The sequence below is a fragment of the Idiotropiscis lumnitzeri genome, chromosome 14, assembly GCF_059441095.1.
Source record: "Idiotropiscis lumnitzeri isolate Australia: NSW breed Sydney's pygmy pipehorse chromosome 14, RoL_Ilum_1.0, whole genome shotgun sequence".
In the NCBI taxonomy this organism is placed as follows: Eukaryota; Metazoa; Chordata; class Actinopteri; order Syngnathiformes; family Syngnathidae; genus Idiotropiscis; species Idiotropiscis lumnitzeri.
The window spans coordinates 10,615,907-10,636,895 of record NC_142404.1 but is presented as its reverse complement, the minus strand read 5'-3'; the positions used below and the strand labels follow the sequence as shown (position 1 = coordinate 10,636,895).

Below are 20,989 nucleotides of genomic sequence, written 5' to 3'. Positions count from 1 at the left end.
CCCGCCTTTGTGGAGCTCACACTGGTGGGATTCTCACCGGGTCTTGTAACTATGGCGACCACTCCCCACCTACAAAGAGATGATCCATATTCAATAGCTCACACTTCAGAAATGTGCGACTAATTGTCTGCGTTTGTTTTGATTATTTATTGTTCATAAAGTACACTTTTTTTGTCCCTGCAAAGAGCATTCCGCTAAGACTGGCATTATGCTCCGTTAATGTGCTTTCTCCCTACTTTTACAGCAAGAACCAAAGAGTTGTGTGTGGGGGTGTGTGTGTTTGTGTGTCTAATTGCCTATGCATAAATGCATGAATTCACAAGCACGTCTTTTGCTGCCTCAAAGGCAAAATGACTGACAATGGCGGAAAAGTCTGTTTGAAGCGCACTAATTAATAGTTAATTAGTTTTTTTCCCCCTGATCTGCGGCTTAATCCGCAAACCTGCGAACTGATAGCGAGCTGCCAGTCACACAAAATCTCGCCAGCGTACATGAAGTAGACACAGCTGTCACGTCGCAATCGTGCATTAGCACGAGATGGATAATTAGGGATGACAGTGCAGGTTTTTTTGGTGAGTATACGTTTTTACTTATTAACACCAACACTCAGTGATTGCGCTGGAACATGACATGATATTAGCAGTTGTTTTTTTTTTTTTTTGTGCGTGTGCGTGCGTCTGCGTGTGCGTGATTTGGTATTTCACTTTTTTAAGAGTGAAGTCTTTGTTGGATGAATGTGGCAAGGGTGGGGGTTGGGATGATGGGACGACTCGGGAGCAGGTGTTCATATGGAGTTAATGGCTTTGGCAATAGCGTCTCTTTATTGTAGGAGGGGCGTAGGGGTGTGTGTGTGTGTGTGTGTGTGTGAGGGGGGGTATACCAGTTTTACAACTTTTACCTTTAACACTACAATATTTGTGACCATTTTGCACGCACTGTTAGAAACAAAACCTGAAGACTTAACGGCCACATCAGAGGATGACTGGTTTGTTTAAACGCTAACTGATGCGGTGTCATGTGACCCACTGACAGCCGTGTATTATGTGCTTGCCTCTATGTATCATCATGGTTCGGTTTTTGAATTTTTTTTCTATAGGAAATAATGGAGAAAGAACTCAATTGACAATGTGTTGTCGCCTTAAATGAACTGAACAGCCCAGTCAGTTTTAATACAATAAAACAATCACTTTGGATGTTAAGGGCAAAGGCATAATGAACCATCTCATTCTAAATTTTTTTATTCATATTACGAGGGTAGATACAAGTTATGACCTGTAAAATCTAAGCACAGGATGATACGTTGAATGGGAGTCTGCTTACTTTATGTAACTTTCTGACAAAGACAAACAAAAAGAAAATCTGTTCTTTGTTAATCCTTTCTAAATTTGTCTGATTTTGGAGGCATTTATTTCCCAAAAATCACTGTGAAGTACTGAATTCTACAGTTCTCTTGATATTCTGTTGAAAAGAAAAAAAAAACAACCCAAAAAAAAAAACCTTGCCGCCAAAGAAAAAACTAAATACATGTCTTCTGAGCATTTTGTAATCATTTTCTCAAAAGTCTTCTTTCTGAATCGTGCAACCTCTGGGGAATTCAACTTCATTATCGATGCACCCCCACTGGAAACACAATAATAAACATTTTGTGACGTCAACATCTTTCTAAAAATCTTTTAACTTTGTGCCTGTTTTCTACGATGGTCACCAGAGCACTCCGGTGCAAGCTTGCCCATATTTGGGTGCGGCCACCCCAGAAGTATGCTTCTCCCTCTCACTGTATTGCTGTAACCACTCTGAAATCACTCTGCCAACCCTTTTCCTATTGGGACATCACAGCTCCGTTGCTTCCGAGCTTAACATTTTTCAACTGAACTGTATGAATGAATGCGCTGCGCCCTTTTAAATGCCGTGCGATACAATTCCTCTCTTTGCTCTTATTAGATTTTGCAAGCAGAGCCAATGTCATGATCCGCGTGTGTAGATCGTTGAGAGGATCACAAGCACGGATTTGTTGTTGTACCTTTGTGATCAGAGACAGGAGAAGTACTCATGCCACCCAGCTGCCGCTTGAATTATTTATTCTGAATAAGGTTAGTAGAGAACAATCTTCAAACAAACCCAATTTTACTTGCGCGTCAGAATGTTGACACCGCTGTGCCATATGTGACTCTGACGCTGTTTTATCCGTTTTGGCACAGCCTGTGACTGCGATGTGCAGCTGCATATCTACAGTTTGAACTTAATGTAGCAGTTAAAGTATTTGTTTCATGATGCGTGACATGGCGATACGAGATAACATTTGGCCTCTGGAGGGTTGAATCGATGGCCCTTGAGCTCTGTTTTATGAGCAGAATAACTGATTAATGCAAATTCTGCAGGTTGTGGGGAATCACAACAATGACACGATATAAGATATCTTAAGTTATACTACATTTATGCCATCATTTTGCTCATGATAACGCTGGCATGGAAGCAGGAGTTCACAACCTTCAATCACTAAAGGTGGGGGACTCGAGTCAGATTTGCTTCGTTAAAATTTAAAGACTTGACCTCTAATGTGAAAATCTGTTTTTTCAGGATAGCGCTATTGGTTTTGTTTTTAAAAGCAAAAGTTATTTTTGGTGTTGTGCGCCCAAACCTGGCAACCCAACGGTATCCTGTGATGCGGAGTGCAGAGGGCTACTTTTGAAGCATGTATCACAGAGCGAGCTCTGAAGATGATTACATTTGGATTCAAGGATGACGCATTTCTAAAATTCGGGGAAAACGAGAATGGCAACTTGGAAACTTTGCCACTCAGATATAAATACACAATAAAGCACTTCACAGTTTAGCTTTAGATATCTGTTCAAATAAGCTGCATGTTGGTGATGTTTATTGCAAAAGTAATAGACAATACAAGATTAGTTTTGTGACCATTAAAAAAAAAAAAGAAGAACGATAGTGCTCACTAAGATTGGCAAGATTGTCTGACTTTACTTTTGACTTGTTTGAAATTGCGTCGGGACTGGACTTGAAAATACTAACAGGTTTGGTTTATCAAGTTCATTCAGTCTAATGCTCTGCCTTTGTTTTCAAGTCTTGTGCTGACCTTGAGTCAACCCAGTTAGGATGACTGCAATCTACATAGGAGAGGATCCAGACAGACATAATACGATTTGAGTAACAGTGGTCTTCCCGCATGAGCAGACACAAAACTGAATTGGGTGCCACTGATGAGATATTAATACTGGAAATCTTTGAAAATGTCATTTAAAGACTTCCAAAGATGCTGATTATCAATTTCAAACAACGCTAAAAAAAGCATCACTTCCACATCACGGTCCAACTGAGAGGCAAATCAGCTGTGGGAGTGGGCGGAAGAAAGCAGTCTCTTCAGCAGAGAGCGATGGAATGATCATCTTTCGGCATTCACTTAATAAATCACTATGATTGCTTGTAGGCTGGAATTTGCGTTTTGAAAACAAAAGTGTTATTGTCTGAGTCAGGTTCCTTGTTCTCCATCGCGCTTGGTCTGGTTGGTGTCACGAGTGAACCTATCCCAGCTGAGTTTGGGTGAAAGGCGGAGTAAACGTTCGACTGGTTGCCAGTCACATATTGACCGACAATAATTTGCACATCAGGCCACTTTCACGTCTTCAATGACTCTAACATGCATGATTCGGGGGAAGTGAGGGGAAAAGACAGTCTTAACCAGCGACCGTTCAAAAATCTAAAATATATTTAGCTTTTTTACCCCACCATGGCTGAAGGATGGAAAACTGTAGTTTTGATTGCAGATATATGTGCAAGGTCATTTTTAAGACGGACCTTTCAAGAGAAGCTTGCTCTCGTGAGGCGAGGTGGTCCAACACTTATTAGTGACTGTGTGTCTGTCTCATAATCGATGGCGAATTTATTCAAGTAGGACTTCACTGAAGGCCTCGGCGTGAAATGCAGGGCCCTCCACTGTATTAACCTAACATACATGTTTTTTGAACATGCGAATAAATCAGAGTACACGGCTAACTTGCAGACTTGAAGAAGTAGTCTTGTGAACAGGCCTTTGCTCAAATCATTCATCTTCAATTGGTTCGTCTTCCTTGTGGTCACTTTAGGAAAATGTGACTCACTGCCCGAGGTCTTCAATGGGGCTCCAAAACAAACAAGAGAATCATATGGAGCGGCCACATGTGCGCTCAGCTTGCACACACCCGCCAGTGCATTGCGTGTACACGCTCCCTCAGTGCACAGGAGCAACACACTTCGAAGTTGGAATCAGCCGTGAAAATCCCCCTTTGCTTCCGTCCTGCTCTCACCAGCTGTTATGTGCAGCCACACAGGTGGGGTCATGGCGCCCGTAGCCCAAGGGAGCTATCATTTAAGAATTGTTAGCCGAGTGCAGTAGACGGATGGACGACCTGAAGCGCGCGTAACAAAATGCAGCCATACAAAAAGCCTTATGTAATGACCTCCAAACTTGTTTTTCTCCGTGTAAAAATGAGGAGACAGTCTTTTAGCAACCTCAAGCACATTGTGTAGGTGTATCTAATGCGGCAGGTGAGGATTCATTCTGCATTGAAGCCCAAAAATGGTCTGGCATTTTCAGAAGCAATGCGTTGTATTTTCCGGACAAAGTAATTGGGGCCAATACATTTAGTACATCACCAAGTAACAACTGGCATTTTACTGCCTCTGCCAAGAAAGCTCGTTGTATAGATGGAGGATGGTTCATGAAGCAGCACGTTCAATTATTTCTACATTGCAAAAAGTGTCTTTACATTAACTTTGGCACTCCGAGCTTCCCTAATTTAATAGTCCGCCTCTGACTGAGCGGAACCACGACTCGGGCCATATTATGGTGGCTCGTACTCGCTATGCTGATGTCCTATGAGTCTTAAATATAACAGCAGTGAATAAATTACAATTAAACGATCTATGGTGGTCGCTGTGACATTCGTTAATGTCCCAAACAAAGCAGCAACCATTCTGAAAAAAGAATCAGTATGTGCTGCTGGCCATTCGTATCATGCCAAAGAATAAGTTGCGGTCTCTCCACCTGTTCGTTCATTTGGATCCTGCGGAGTTTGGATCTTTTTTCTTTGTTTTGGCTGACAGTAATTCAAGTGATGTATGTCTCCGAAGATTACACATTCAGATTATCCATTCATCCGATTTCTTTAGCGCTTGTCCTCCTTGGACTGATTGTCAACCAATCACAGGACAGGACATGTATAGATTTCATTCATGGACATTTTCAAGTTTGCAATGAACCAAAGATAAATGTTTTTGGAATATGAAAGGAATACAACTTTATTTGGATAGCACAATTCATAACAGCTGTAACAAAGCGCTTTACACAGAGTGAAACACAAAGTAGCAATAATTCAATAAGAAAAGCAGTGAAAACAGTAAGTTAAAACACAAATAAATTATCCTAACACAATAAAAACCAGAAAACAGCAGAACAGTGAACAATCTCAAGTTACATCTAAAGCCAGGGAATAAAAATTTCTTCGAACGAGTTTTAAAAATGGACACGGAGGGGGCTTGCCAAGTATCTGGCAGCATAAAGGAATTTACACCTTATATCCTGTGTTTTTTCCAACTAATCGAAGGTTATTCCAGGGGGAAGGACCGGCAACAGAAAACGTTCGATTTCCTCCGAGGCTCCGCTTAGTCCTCAAGTAGCATCTGGTTCGCAGACCTGAGGCTGCGCGAAGGTGCGTAGGTGAGGAGGAGCTCAGAGAGGCAGACTGGGGCGAGGCCATTCAAAGATTTGAATACAAATGGCAGTATCTTAAACTGAACTTGAAAATGCACCGGGAGCCAGTGAAGAAAGGCGGGAATAGGGTTTCGTCCTCCCCCTTCCAAGCGCCAGTTAGAAATCCAGCAGCAGTATTTTGAGGAGGACTGGTCAGTTTGGTTAATACTGGTCAAGAAGGTACCACATCAACAGTATTGAATTTTTTTTAATCCATTTCTCGCAGAATTTAGTTCCATTGTGCTAGTTCCATTATTTAACTCGATAACCGATGCTTTTTGTCGACAGCACTAGGTCTCTACACAAACAAACGGAGCTTCTGTCAATCGTTGGGTTATTTTGGAAACGTGTATCTTGCCCAAACTGAACACGGATTGCTTCATCAATCTGCTGGTTCATAAACCCTCGCTTCGGAAATGATTTCCACAGAATGTAAATCTTCTAATCCCCGCACCATGCACACCACCTGGCTGCCTCTTTTTACTTGAAATTCAATGCAAGCCGTAAATGCTGACCCATAATGGAATCCACTTCATCTTCCTATTGTACGCAATGTCATCCTCTCTGCCCCGATTGAGGCCGTAATGGCCAGTTGCTCTAAGTGTTTGTTAGCTGTTGACTGGCCCCTCTAATGGAAGCTGAAGGCTCGGCCTCTCTTCCTCAATTTGTTTCTCCATGCCAGGAGCAACTGTCTCGCGGCTGGCAGGCTTCGACAGGCTTCGATATTTTCATTCAACACTCGTTTTCTTTTCTACACAAAAAAGAAAAAAATATATATCACACCTGTCTCTTAAAGCCAGTCCAGATAATAAAATACTCAATAAATATGGGGATTTGTTGACTATTTTAAGTGAAGGACTTGGTCAGTAGTTGGTTAAGACACCTCTGCAACTGTGATTTCTACAATTTATTGCTGTGTGTGATTATCACCGCGAGAAGGACATGGCGTCGTAACTGGGAGGACACAGGCTGAATTGTAATATGAGATGCTGCAGGGAGCTCATCAATCACAAGTTGAAGAATCAGAGATTGCTGGGGGAGCAAATATGAAAGGAAAAATGTCTTTATGGTTCTGTGACGTGGGTCGCCCTCTTCTCATGCAAACTCCGTTTCCCTGCATCTCAATTATACTGAAAATTTAATTGACACGTGTCAAATTTGTTTGGAAGGCTCTTTGAGGTCTCGGGCCAGTTGACTTTGTTCAGACTCAAGTTTGATTTGTTCATTTATTTGGGGGGATTACACCTCCTGAACAAGGGTCTATTTAAATATACCAACCGTTGGTTAGCGTGCACCCGCTAATCTATTGTCGTGGAAAAACTGCATGATGTTGAACATGTCCTGATAAATTTGTTGGATTTCATAGCACGACGATGATTGAACGTTATTTGGGGAAGCCAAATCTTTTATCTTGTAGGTCATGGATATGGATTTGATCAAGATGCGCCTTAAACCCAGAACTGTGTTGAAATGTCAAACCATAGGTAACTTTTAAAATGAAATGTTCCCGTTCCAGTAGTATCTCACAGTCACATCGGGATTGATCGTGCTATAAATAGACACCGGCAGACTAATTTTATCATGGCCGGGATGACTGGGCTATCTTTTATACCTGAATGAGGATATTTTGGATGCTTGCATTTATTAAACGCTCTATTTACAAGAATTATTTATTTCTTAAGGTTGACTCAATGAAACACTTTTCTCTCAACACTTTTAGGAATTGGGTCTTGCTCTCTTTTGCACCATGCCAATAATGCTAACAGCCTTAATGCTTTTCGAGCTCTGCAAGGAGAAGAAGCGCTTCTGAAATATGCCATGTTCCTGATCTTTCCCTTTCTGTCTCACACATGTACTGCACATAAGGCAGTTGTACGCATCAAGATTCTCTTAGTTCTGCGAATTCTGTAGTGTTCAGGACCCTGGAGGCGTCTGTCGTTCTCTCGCTGGCTTTCACCCTTCCCTTACTTTCGTCTTCTCCCGACACCATAACTTCTTTTCCTCTCACCATCGCTACCTCGCTGTCTGAGTAGCTTCATAGGGTCTTAGATCTTGGGGATGAGTTTGAACCTCTCTCGGGAGGATAGGACATTGACTGCGTCCACGTTCAGCGTGTGAATAATTAATTGATTCTGCACAATGTCACTGCCAATTTCCCCCGAAAAGTTTTTTTTATTGTAAAAGTTAATGGGTGTGGGGGAGAGAAAAATGTGGGGGGGGCATCTGTTCATTCACACAATAGGAGGCAGGCTCAACTGCTGTGATTAGCTTCAGAAACATCATGACAACCCCATCATTCTGTGACATTTTTTCTGCGACAGTTATTTTGGAAACAAAAGCATTCAGCAAATCAGATTTGAGATTATGTCACTTTTTATTTTTATTATTTATTTATTTTTATTAATAATCAATGGCTGACAAAATAACACTTGAAGCTTTTCACTGGTAAGTTCAGATCTGAATACGTATCACCACCCAACCAACCTATCCTTGAAAACACACAGATTTCGTTAACATCGTCTAAGAACAATGACTGGGCAAGCACTGACCACCAGGGCTGCAACAAAAGATTATTTTGCTAGTCGACTCATCACCAACAGTAGTCGCGATTCGTTAACTAATTGGTTTTTATGTAACTGGCAGCATTTTGCACCACCAAGCAGCTGTTATATAACCAAATTATTTTACAGAATTCTTTAAGGTATTTACAAATTAATAATAAATACAATTAAAATGATATTACATTCAACTTTAATTAAATTTAGCAGGTTGTACCATGATTTCCGACGTGTTTATAAATAATGGCGCAACTTAAATTGAAGGTGATATTGTGGCCTTTCAATTTTTAGCTGTAAATGTTTTTAGTCCATTTTTAGGGCGAAAAAAATTACAAAAATGATACACTATGCAGAGGTGCACTAATACGATGGAAGTAGATACAAAAACAAATATTTGTAAACGCATCGTCAGCAGGCCTGTGTGTGAATTGAGTTTGACGAAAATCAAGAGTGTCTTTGCAATTACTCAAACGCACGCATCATATGCATCACACTGCGCTCGTGTCGACTCTGAAATAACGAGGCAACAGCAGCCCTGTCAGCCTGTGACAGTGCAGCCTTGTTTAATGGAAATAATTCCTCTCCTCAAAAATAAAAGTGACGTGGAGGAGAATGTCACTGTCGGTAATCATAACTCAAATTTCCTCAAGTCCGAATTTTGCTTTTGGTGCCAGTCACCTCGAACCCGGCATGCAATGCTCGATTTTGCAGTTTGGTTTTCACAATGCAGCTCTAAAAAGTGTATCTGCTCTTGTGCTTTTGGTGCCCTTTATATCACTTACACCCTGCGGCGCTTTTATTATACACCTTCCTAGGTGTGTAATTATCACGTGTCGTGGAAGAGTGATGTGAGTAGGCTTGAGTGCTAGTCGCCTTGAAACCCACTGAGAATAAGACAGTGGCCACAAATGATTGGATTAGTGCAAGCCCCCCCACCCCTCCATTTAGAATAATCCTCTTTTGTAGCATTCTCAATGTGTGTGTGTGTGTTTTGGAGTCATCTGCCTCTCTCACTCCTGGCAGCTCGTGTGCAGTGAGGTCGTATGCGGGGTTCGTCCGCGGAGATGGAGAAGCATCCTGCACGAAACGCATTCTTGATGCGCAGTGTGGGATGCCGCTATGACACACTGGAGGCAGTGAAGGCAGGAGGAGAGCGAGGGGTAGGAGCCATGGAGATGCGTGTTAATAATAGACAAATCTGAGGCCTTATCGAGCAAATATGGGCGCTGTGGGATTGCCAGAGGTGAAGAGGAACCGTGAGCGTGGTGACGGGGGGGACGAGTTGGATTATTGTGGTTGAGAGGTAGCGGAATACAGTGATCAGTTGAAGGTCTGTAGGGTTTGGTATGTCATTGTCAGCCTCTAAACAGCCCACAGAGCGACAGGCACTTTGAAGTCTGGTAGAGCTGTTTAAATCCTGCCTGAAAAGACACAGAAGCGCAAGGCAAAGAGAGGAGATGTAAGTGGAGGGAGGCTTGAAGGGCTGAGATGTAGAGAGAAGGGATTGAAGGCGGTAGAAACACGGAAGGGGGTTCAAATATAATCAGAAGTGAGAAAGCAACTTTTCCTCCCCAGATGCCGTTCGGTATTTTGGATGCATTGGTAATGCGGTACGTTTTCCGCATTTTTTTAGATGAGTCTCTGTAACATGAGCAGCGGTGATGCAGCAGCGGTGCAACAGTCGGTCGAAGACAGCCTCGCCAGATTAGTGTTCTGACATCACAGCGATGTAAAACGGGAATCAGGTGTGAGTCAGAATAGGCGGTGGATCCTTTTACCCGGTGCATCTCGTAACATGCTCTGCCGCATTTATCTTTTTACATTGTCTCAGAGGCATAGCAAACCGTGAGACACACTCAGAAACTCTTAAGCATACACGCTCAGAGAAAAAGCTCTCCATCGTGCCTTGAGGGGTACAATGGCTCATCATTGGTGTGTAGCTACCATCGCGGTGTTTTTACCTTTTTTATCTTGTGCTGCATGCAGTAGGCCCCATTCCAACTTGAAATGAGATCCTAAAATGTGGGGATCCTTGTGTGGCCACAGGTAGTCTTTGCGTCTTACTGTTGGTGTACAATAGTGATCGACCGATAAGCGGGCCAATCTTCTTCTGCAGGCAGGGTCACCAGCATAACAGAGCGAGAGAGCGATATGTGCTGCAGCGAGCCAAAATAAACCAGCTTTTAATTGAAAGTTTAAAAGGCCGATGTCAAATTGCCAAATATCGGCCCCGATAATCGGCCTGGCCGATAATCGGTCTATCACTTGTGTAAAATAATGATCACAACAAGCTAGCTCCTTTCGCGGCTTTGTCTGCTGCTCTTGTGCCTCTCCATTGTGGCATCTAGTCTGGCACAGGCCTCAGGGAATTTGAATTGATACCGTAAAGGCAAATGGAACCTTCCTTGGTTCTCTTGTCGCCTGTTAGTGGATGGTAAACAAGAATGAACTTCATAAAAGCAAGTGGTTCTTAAATTGTGCAAGAAAGTCTTGATTTTCGTGCCAGAATATTTTATTTTTTGTTGCCGCGATCTGAGTTCCTTCAAGCTGTTGCGGAAAATGAGTAAATTTCACCAAAGTCAAATTATTTATAAATTTGTTCATATCTTTGATAGTGAAATATAATTTCAGGCAGAACAATTCAATGCTCTTCCTTTAGAAAAAAAATACCTGAAAACCAGCGGTTACCATTTATACAATACAATAAGTTGTTGCTTCCTGCGACTGTATCGGTTTTGTGTTTAATTAAATAGACCCAGATTTTCAATTGGTGACAAAATAGAGACAAGGTCATCATTTTAGTGCGCATGGATTTTGTGATATTTTTTTGAGCGATGTGCTGAGAGATTTTTGTAATGTAAAATGGGTGCTTTGGCTCAAGAAAAGTTGAAAAAAATAAACTATATAATTTATATTGTACAGAAATTGGCGCACGCTTCACTTATGTAACTTTGCCCCCCCCGCCCCCCAAAAAAGTGTAATTCCTTACATCGTTGTAATCCATTGAGAAAAGTGAATCACATATTGTTGCATATTATGAATTGATGCTCATTAGTTATGCTTGGAGAGACGCATTTTCCAGCTGGGCTGCAATGTACAAATGCGCAGTGCTAATAATGACCAATATATAATTACAAAGCACTTAGCTTCTTATTATCTAAAGCCTTTCATAATATCCCTCTTGTATTCCCTGGAGTTTTATCTGTGGATGTACCTGGGTGTGTGGGAGTTTTAGCCTTCTTCCGTTCTTGAAAGCAATATCCAGCATTAATGTGTTGAGATATTGCGTCAATGGAGCTGATGTGCAGATTATTGTATCCTTTGGCCAAATTGAGATTTTTCACTTCTGAATTTGTAATATTCACTTTTTAAAGATTATAAAATTGAGAGTACTACCCAAGGCCAGTGGGGGTCTTTTGGGGGGCAAAATAACCATACGTCATGATTACTGTCGCCCTTCTTTTTTTTTTTTGCTTTGAGTTACCATGGCAGCTCAATTTAAATCCTATTGAAGGACTCTTAAAGGAAATACAATATTTGAGTGGATTTAAGCTCCACACAAGTGGAATGGGCCTCACTTACAGTTGACAAAAGACCTGACGCTTTAAGCACAGAAAGGAAATGATGAATGAGGGAGCCTGGCAAATTTGCATTTACACCCCCCCCCACATATATATGTAAGAGTACATATGCACACACAGCAAAAACACTTCCATTTCCCACGATTGTGCTCACTGAATCGGCAAATGTGCAGTGGTGTCGTCCTTTTTCAGCGAGATATGCCGGTATTGAAGCGAGAGACACACTGCTAACAGACACAATGCATCATCTTACACGCGCACACACACACACACGCTCGCACTAATGACAGAATAAAAAGACAGCGCTGCGTAAGTGTAAGGGAAAGTTACTATGAGCGGATGGGAGGCCGTAGAAGATAAAAAGCTGTCTGGTAAATTATTAATGTCCAAGCATTGTGTCCACTGCCGCTTTAAAGATGCACACATATGTGCGCACACACACAGCTGCAAATCCCAGTTGTTTGTGTAGACAGGAAACGACATACTTGTCGCTCTGTCTGGATTTTGGGCATGTGTAACTGCTCTGTTGTGTCCGGACCCAAAAGAGGAGGGGTTGTTTGTAGCTGTTGGCTGAATGGAGAATGTTGTGAGTGTGTTGGGGTGCAAGTGGGTGCATGTGTGGACGAGGCGACATTCACACAACCGTGTGCCAGCAAATAATACAACAATGTCCCGAAAAGTCATAAACGGCTTTCATTTATGCAGCGTTCAGCATTCAGTTTGCTGTAATAATCTGTGCGCGTTGTAATCATTCATGATTAAATGAAAACATGATTTATTCATGCGAGAGCATAAATGTGTAAATGTGTCTTTAAAAAAAGACGTTTATCGCCAAAATGCAAATTTATTGCGCTCCACTCACTGTTTACGGCCATTCGCTATGATGCATCCGTTTAGCTGCAAACCAAATAGCAGTGAGTAGGATTGGATAGCAGCTGTTAAAAAGACTAAGTGAATAATTCAAGCATTGAAAAACAGTGTGTACGTGCACACCTCAAGCTCACTCCCGAGGATGTGTACCTGCAGATGTTCCTCTATTTCCTGTGAGCGGTGCGGTGCGCAAACACGGCCAAAGCTAAATATTTCAAAGTGCAGTTTTGTAACCCGTGTTCTTGCTTTCCTCCCCATCTCTCCCTTTCCTCCCGTAGCAGGTGCCGCTGTGGCCCAGCGAGTGGTGACGGTGCAAAGCGGGCCGCTGATACGGACTGAGGGCTCCCACGTGACCATCTGGTGCAACGTGACGGGCTACAAGGAAGGCGTGGAGCAGGACTTTGAGTGGTTCATGTACCTGCCGTCTGCACCGGACCGGGAGATCCGCATCGTGAGTACGGCCCAAAACAACTACGCCTACGCCGTCTACGCCCAGAGGGTGAACAGCAAGGACATCTACGTGGAGAGGCTAAGCCGCGACTCGGCCATGCTGCACATCACCAAAGTGCAGGCCAAGGACCAGGGCTTGTTTGAGTGTTACACACCCAACACTGATGGCCGCTACCTTGGATCCTATAGTGCACGCACCAACCTCACTGGTGAGTCTCACCGGAAAGCAAATGCAAGCGCACACGGACATAACACACACACACACACGCATTCAAACACACAAATACTGAATATTATCATACATGCGTGCACATTTCTTCGAAGGGGCCCTTTATTCCCGACTGGCCCAACAGAATATGTCATCACGTTTCACAATAACGCTCGCCCAGTTACCACCACACTTAAGGTCTGATCGCAAAAGCTAGTTTACTCTAGCACAGGGGTGTGCAAACTTTTTGATTGTCGGGCCACAATGGGTTCTAAAATTTGACAGAGGGGCCGGACCAGGAGCAGATGGATGGAGTGTTTTGGTAACCTCACCTCATCGGATGAAAAAAAAAAACTTTTAATTTTAAATGAAAGTGAATAAAAGCATTACAACAATATATATGTATTAAAAAAACACAGTATTTAGAAAAGAAAACGTTAACAAGGTTTATTCATTTAATTTTTTTCAAGTTCGGCGGGCCGTATTAAAACGTTTAACGGGCCGCATGTGGCCTTAGGTTGCCCACGCCTGCTCTAGCAGTTGGCAGGCTTGTTGCGAGTAATTTACCTAGTCTAGTCTTTTGTTTGAGGCATGTGGATTAGATATGTTTTTCCCATTGTCTTCGCATTGGTTTCTGATGGACTACGCTGCCTTCTGACTTGCATACAAATTTGGAATGGGGCATCGTCCAAAACTCAAGACCCCGTGTAAATAAAACCTAACAGATATGTAGCAAAATACATGCTTATATTCTATGATAAGATAACTGTCCCCCATCAGACTTAAGTTAGTCAAATACAAGATCAGGTAAGCCTTTACCATTCCAATCTATACTGTGATGAACCGAACGGTACTGCGACTCAACAATTTCAGCCTACAAAAAAATTTTAATTACAAAAAAAATAAATGCCGATTCAGCTAGCACATGCGGTCCTTTTGATCTACTTAGTCCTGATTGGAACCCTGGAACTCTGAACGAAAATTGTATCTCAGATGCGGCACTTGAATTCACCCCAAAAAAGCCCTCTAAGCGTTTCTACAAGTACAGTTGCTCAAAGGTGCAGGCTGTCCTATAATGGTTCCCACTTTGGGAAACGACTTGATTCCTTTTGGTCTTTTTTTTATGGGATTACACTAATAGCACTATCATCGAGATGCATTTAGATGATTGGCCCCTTTTATGATATTGTGCAGCCACACGAGCATACATACTGTGTGTCCATGTCTGGTCAAGCATTTGGCTGACACTCGCAACGTATGCGGGATGCAAAGTGTGTTAACTGGATTGGAATCTTATCGTCTGTAATGACTTAGTTCAACTTTTTTTGACTGTGGCGACAGGACATGTTGCACCGCGGGCTTTCACCTGTTCACCAGTCTTAGCCTACAACAGACGCACACATGCATTCTGCGCGTCTGTCCAACAGGCCCACACAAGTGAGGACAGCTGCCATAGTTGGAAACTCCCTCCCGTTCATGGCGGCGTAATGAATGCAGACCTTGGCTGACCTTTTGTCTCGGGGTCAAATTAACCAATCAAAATCGCCTTAGTAGCCACCAAAAAACTGTGAAAACCAAGTCACATTGAGCGCATCAGTTAAAATTAGACACACTAGAAAATAACCAAGGAGAAGACCAAGGCTCAAAATGTTAGTTGGATCTTAATGAATTTTACTCGATGCAGCAAAGTGGAGTTGGGAGCAGCAAATAAGGCGTAATATTGAAAAAGTCAAAAATAGAAAAATAACAAAGTAAGCCAAGGAAGAGCTGTTGAACTTTCAGTCAGGCACTTTTTTGCTAATGCTAACAACTAGCTACTAGCCACTAACACAATAGACTTCAAACAATGATGGCGTAACTAACTAGTAGTTACCGTCCTTAACTGGTGACTGAATATGATTTCGGGATGCGGGGATTAGATATCATTTTGAAATGTAAACACTTGCAGAAATTCATAGAAATAGTATTGCCTATTATTTGTCCGACCTAGTCAAGTCATTGTTAATAATTACTGTAAGAAATCATTAACATAATGTAGGTCTTGACATAGTTCACAGATAGTCACAGTGTATTGCAGCTGTTCGTCTGAGGCAGTTTTGCAGTTTGCAGTGCATTTTGTGAATGTGGGCCGACTGTGCTGATAGCACACAGTATTTATAGACTTATGCGAGAGGGAACTAGAGGAGCTGTTACGGGAGTTTATCTGTCTTTTTTTTTTACGTATCCGTAACCTCTTAACCTGCTTTTGGAAGTCAGGGCCACGGGGTCTCGTGGTTCTCTGTCACTGAGCTCTGATGTTCCTTTGTGATCCAAGAACAGCTGCACGCCTCCTTCAAGCTTTGTGGACAAATGAGACCTTGACACCCCCGCCCGCTCTTGCTCTACTCCCTACTGGTCGGGCTGCATTCATCAGTCCTTGACTCTTCCTCTAATGTGCTAAGGTTCTTTTGATATTGCAGCCCTTTTATGGGGTGGGGAATGTATTACAAAGACCTCCATGCACTGTGAAGCAAGGACGGTGGGACCTCGAAAGCTGTACGTCCTTGAAGTCATAACATTTGAAATGCAACCAAAATTATCAGGAAAAAAGCACGGACGAACCACTGTGATGCATGACATCAAACATCGCACAACGTGGCACCTTTTCGCATAAGGAGCAGCTTCAACACGAAGTGTTAAGAAAAGAAGTAAGATGTTTGTGTCACCATATATGACTTGCCCTTATCAAGAATCCCCTTTCCCATTTCCATGTTTGTTCCTGGGTTGCAATTTTGTCATAACATTGACAGAATGGGAAGTCAACTCAACAGTCTTGCGGTGTTGGAGATAGTAACACAGGCCTTTGTTTTTACACTCAATAATGGTTTATTGTCTTTGTGCTTGTCTGACCATTGAAAAAGTAAGAAATGTGGATACGTTACTTGATTTACTATTAAAGGGGAAGTGAACCCAAAAATTTTCTTTCCAAGAATTAGTTCAATGCAGACCCACTAGTCAAAACATGGCCTTTTAATGATTATTGCGTTTGTGGAATATGAATTAAGCAGTAAAATCCACCTGTATTTGTGCATCTCAGTTAGAAGCCATTTTGTCACTTCTGTCGGCTGAAAATGTCATCACAGTTGCTCTGGGCTCAGATAACGACCAATCATGGCGCAGCTTCAGAAAACAGGTGGACGTGATTGGTCATTACCAGAGCAAGTAAGTAACTAAATGGCCACTCGGCCTGAGATGACAAAAGATGGATTTTACTGCTTAAGTCATATTCCCCAGACACAATATTAATCAGAATGTTTTTTTTAGACTAGTGAAAGCACACAGAACATTTTATTGAAAATATTTTTTGGGGGGGTTGACCTCCCCTTTAAGGACACGTTTTTATACCTGTATAAACATAAATATGAGTAAATAATAAATGTTACATGAATAGGACAGTCAAACCCCAGAGATTTTTGTAATTCTTTTGTATTTATGGCACAAGCATTTAAAAGTTCACCATTCATCCATTTTCTACAGCACTTGTCCTCATTCGGTTTATGGTGGAGCTGCAGCCTACCCCAGCTGATTTCGGGCAGCAGGGCTGGACTGGTTGCCTGCCAGTCAGTTTTCAAATCAGTAGACAATTTGTAGGTTGACACGTATCCCAAAATTGAAATGTGTTCCAGCTTTCAGTGCACAAGGAAGGAGTAGGAAATCTTCCCAATCCAGTGGTTCAAGGTTTATGCACCCTTAGTTTCCATGGTTTTGTTTGCAAAGCTAATTACCTGCACTGTGTGTTCTAAAGTGAGCGCTCTGTCGGTAGCTATCCGTGTGTCTAAACTTAGATCAATCAAATAAAAATGGAACTCTGCTGAGGCCTTGGGCGGTGCAGTAATAATATGCATGAGAATGTTGCAATTGGTTATCACGGCACAAATGCACGATTATTTCCATTTACTCTTGATCATCACCTTTCCGTGATGATGAAAAAGGTTACATTTCACTTTTCATTTGGGGTTTTGCCCCTGACAACATTGCCTTCGTGTTCTGGTTAAAAACATTTACGGTAGGGTGACCAAAATATTACAAACATCTCAGTGTCATGCAGTGCTGTGTAGGTTTTCCGCTTTCTTTATCATCTGCATGCAGTTATCTTGACGTTTGTTTATGGATGTGGTTTGTCATAATAGGCAATAAAATCAATGTAGCATTATGTTTGTCTCTCATACTGCAGGTCTGACATCATAGATGCAAAATGCCTTGATGCAGCACGCTTTTGCTGCAAAGTGCAATATGGATGGCAGACCTATTTGAGTGGTATACACTTTGCAATGCGTGACTTTAATACTGTTGGACATAAGGTTCGCCAAGATCCGTCTTTTGAAATATGTAGAAATTTCTTACAAGATGTATTGCAAGGAATCCTGTTCAAAACTGACTTTGGGGTGTTTAATATTTTTTTTTCCTTTTAAATTCCACTTCCATTTCTAAACCCAATAGCCCTTATACAGTGAAATTGTGGAAATTTATATCTATTTTTTAATAGATATATGTTGTGTAGTGTGTGTTTTGTCACATGGGTTGTGACTAAAATAAATTAAGTTCTACTCCGCTCAATATAACATTTTTTTTAAACATTCACAAGTGTAAAAAAAGAGACCAACCATTTTCACATGGTTAAACAAAATACTACGCTACCTTAGCTTTAATGTCGAGTACCAACAAAAGTGTCCATCTTAAACTTGTTACCCCATTAAAACAAAAAAACTCACTACCTTAACTACAACTGACCTAAAATTGTGAGATTTTTGTCAGCTGTATTGATCATAAATGTCAGAAAATATTTTCAGGGAAAAATACAGTTGAGTTATTTTTTTCCTATTCTGAATTTCACCAGCTCAGGAGCCTACAATATGCGCTTCTCAGTTGAAATGTGTTATAGCTCAAGCTGCGTTTTTCTTTTTCGTCTGTTCTCTATGTTGATGATGAAATGTGAGAATCCAAATAGGGTCTGCAAGACGACAGGTCACTTGTACTTCTATGTACACACCTCCGGTTTTCGAATCTTGTGAGCGTTGGTGTCCCCCCCCCACAAGATTGACTAAGCGCCATCTGTTCCATTCCATTTGCGCTTAAGTCTGTTGGACTTCCTCCTACACGTCAGATTGGCGGAGAAAAGGACAACAGGCTGACATGGCCGTCATGGCTATCCTTATCCTACGCACCAGCCTGTGTGCTGGAGAGCCCAGCAAGCGGCGGAATGGCCAAGCGGCACACGGCTCCTGTTTTCAGAAGCCACATTCCTTCCTCACCGTTGTAAAATAGGAGTCACCTAAAAATGAAGCTTCCGCGTTTCTGCAAGCAGTCTTCGCATACCACTGTTGGGGGGGGGGGAGAAAAAGTGTTTCCCATACTCATTAAAGCTTAATTGGACGGAGAGCCTGTCGATCTTTTGAACGTGGTAGTATTTGGGGAAATAAAGAAAGTGACATGCAGAATAAATGCTGAATTGGAGAAAAGGGAATTGGGGAGCGAGAAGGAGCGGCAGTGGTTAGTGGGCCAATGCTGAGTCGTGTGTGACCAATAAATGATGAGCTCTTCAACTCAAGAGCAGTGTGATTGGTTACACCTCCCCCCGGCATTATCCGCCATACAACTGGCGCCATACGGGTGCATTTTAAATAGTCTCTACCTGATATGATTGCTAAGGTGGTAACTTCCCCACCCGTATGGTTTCCAATTGCCATTGGCCTGCACAAATTGAGACGAAGACTTAGAGTAGATGGAAAGGTTGGGAAATTCTATGGAGGCACACCAAAGCTGGCGGGCAAATCGTTTTTTTCCCCCTTTTTTTTTTTTTTTTTTAAACCTGGCTGCCAGGCTTTCCTGCAAAATGCCACATTTCTGGAGTCGCACAATTGATTTTCTTCAAATTTATGGCCTGCATCTCTACTAACCCCCCCACATTCTCACTGGAGCAAATGAATCCATTCACATGCAGAAATGTGACCCTGTTCTAAGCAAAGCAATGCATTCCTCAGATTAGTGTGTGCTTTTGACTCCTTCTCCTCAAAATGGTTCAGTTCCTTGCTGTATGTTTTTTTTTTTCCCAGCTATTCCGATTTATTTATCTCACCTGTAACAGCCAACTTTTCAGCACCAATTACAGTAGTTGATTTGCCTGTTATCTGCTGATTGATGTCATTTCTGTATTACAATCGAAACACTACCCATAGAAGCTTCAGAATTAAACGCATCATCAATTACGGCACAGAGTAAAATTCATGTCAGGAGGGTTGCTTGGATGCATCTCAGCCCTGAGTCATGTTTATCTTTCTTTTGATTACATGCTGCCTCGCTATACAAGCTATCACCATTCCCGCAACACACCGCAGGGTGTAAAACTAGGATGGGTGTAATAAGCAGATAATCAGTTTGTCCAAAGTAGACAAGATAATAGAATCATGCTGTTGTGACAAAATAGAGTGTACTACTTGGTTGCAACCAGCAGAGGCACTGTTGATTCAGCTTCAGAGAGTTTGCGTTCTAAAAAAAACATTAACACTGGGTACAGCATTTGATCCCCAAAACACATAATTATAATTTTCATGTAGTGGTGTGACTCATAAGATTGCAACCCTATCTCCCAATTTCCCTGATGTGTCTTCTGCATTTATCTCCTGGTGTCTACATCAATCCAAATCTCCAGCGTCAATTTAGCTCGGCCCATGTCTCAGCCTTAAGTCGGTGCTGGCCAGGTTGGCGCGCACGGTATGTCGATACAGCTGATTGAAGCACCTTATAGTGCAGGATGATGGAGCGAACCAGTGATTGAATAGACACGACGATGGAAGAATGATTTATTTATTTTTGGGGAGGAAAAGTGACGATAAGCATCTTTGGGGTGACATGTAGGAAAACTTATGTTGACAAGTGACAAAATAGTCGGGTTGGTGAAAGCAGAAGGGTGGATGGAAGATGGAAAGTAGCGATGAATAGACAAGGGAAGTTGTATTTCTGAGTCTGTTGCTATTGATTGGGACTCGAGGCCCGCGCGACGGCAAAGCCATTTTATCTCTCGTCTCCCCTTGGAGGGACACTGCCAGCTTCCCTCTCTGGCCTCACCCTCACCTCTCGGTTTCATTTCCCAACTCGGCCTCTTGTAGCGACTCTAAGCTGCGCACCAGGCAGGAGTCCAGATGGAAAGAGATTCTTATCGCGGTGCCTGGCTCGACTTTTCCTCTCTCATCCCATCTACTTTAGCGGCCGAGGCGTTGCGACATTCCTGTCACTGTGTCCTGCCATACATGGGACGCACGCACAAACACACACAACCCTCATTGTCACATTGCAGCGAGCTGTCAGTCAACGGGCAGCTGTCACCCCCACAATTGAGTCTGAGACTCTGCAGAAGTCCTCTCTTTGGATCTCTGCTATGCTTTCTTCTGAAGAGGGCCACGACAACCTAGCGGGTCTACTGAATACGTTTGGAACACAGTGTGAAAGCAACCATTGAACGCTGCTGTATAACAAATCAGACACCTCCACACTTTCTGGTCCCAACACGACGAATTGTGTTTTTTGCGCTTGTCGTTAAAGG

The 20,989-nt window shown here is 42.4% G+C and overlaps 1 protein-coding gene across 2 annotated transcripts in view; it reads left to right on the top strand.

Moving 5' to 3' along the window:
• igsf3 (immunoglobulin superfamily, member 3) overlaps window positions 1-20,989 on the top strand; it is an 89,639-nt gene that overhangs the window by 9,034 nt on the left and 59,616 nt on the right. The window contains exon 2 of one of the 2 annotated variants that reach the window (XM_088314878.1): window positions 13,034-13,411. In XM_088314878.1, coding sequence (XP_088171004.1) covers window positions 13,034-13,411 — 378 coding nt within the window. Of the gene's footprint in view, window positions 1-13,030; window positions 13,412-20,989 lie in introns of both variants that reach the window. The other variant, XM_088314877.1, reaches the window with a different exon arrangement.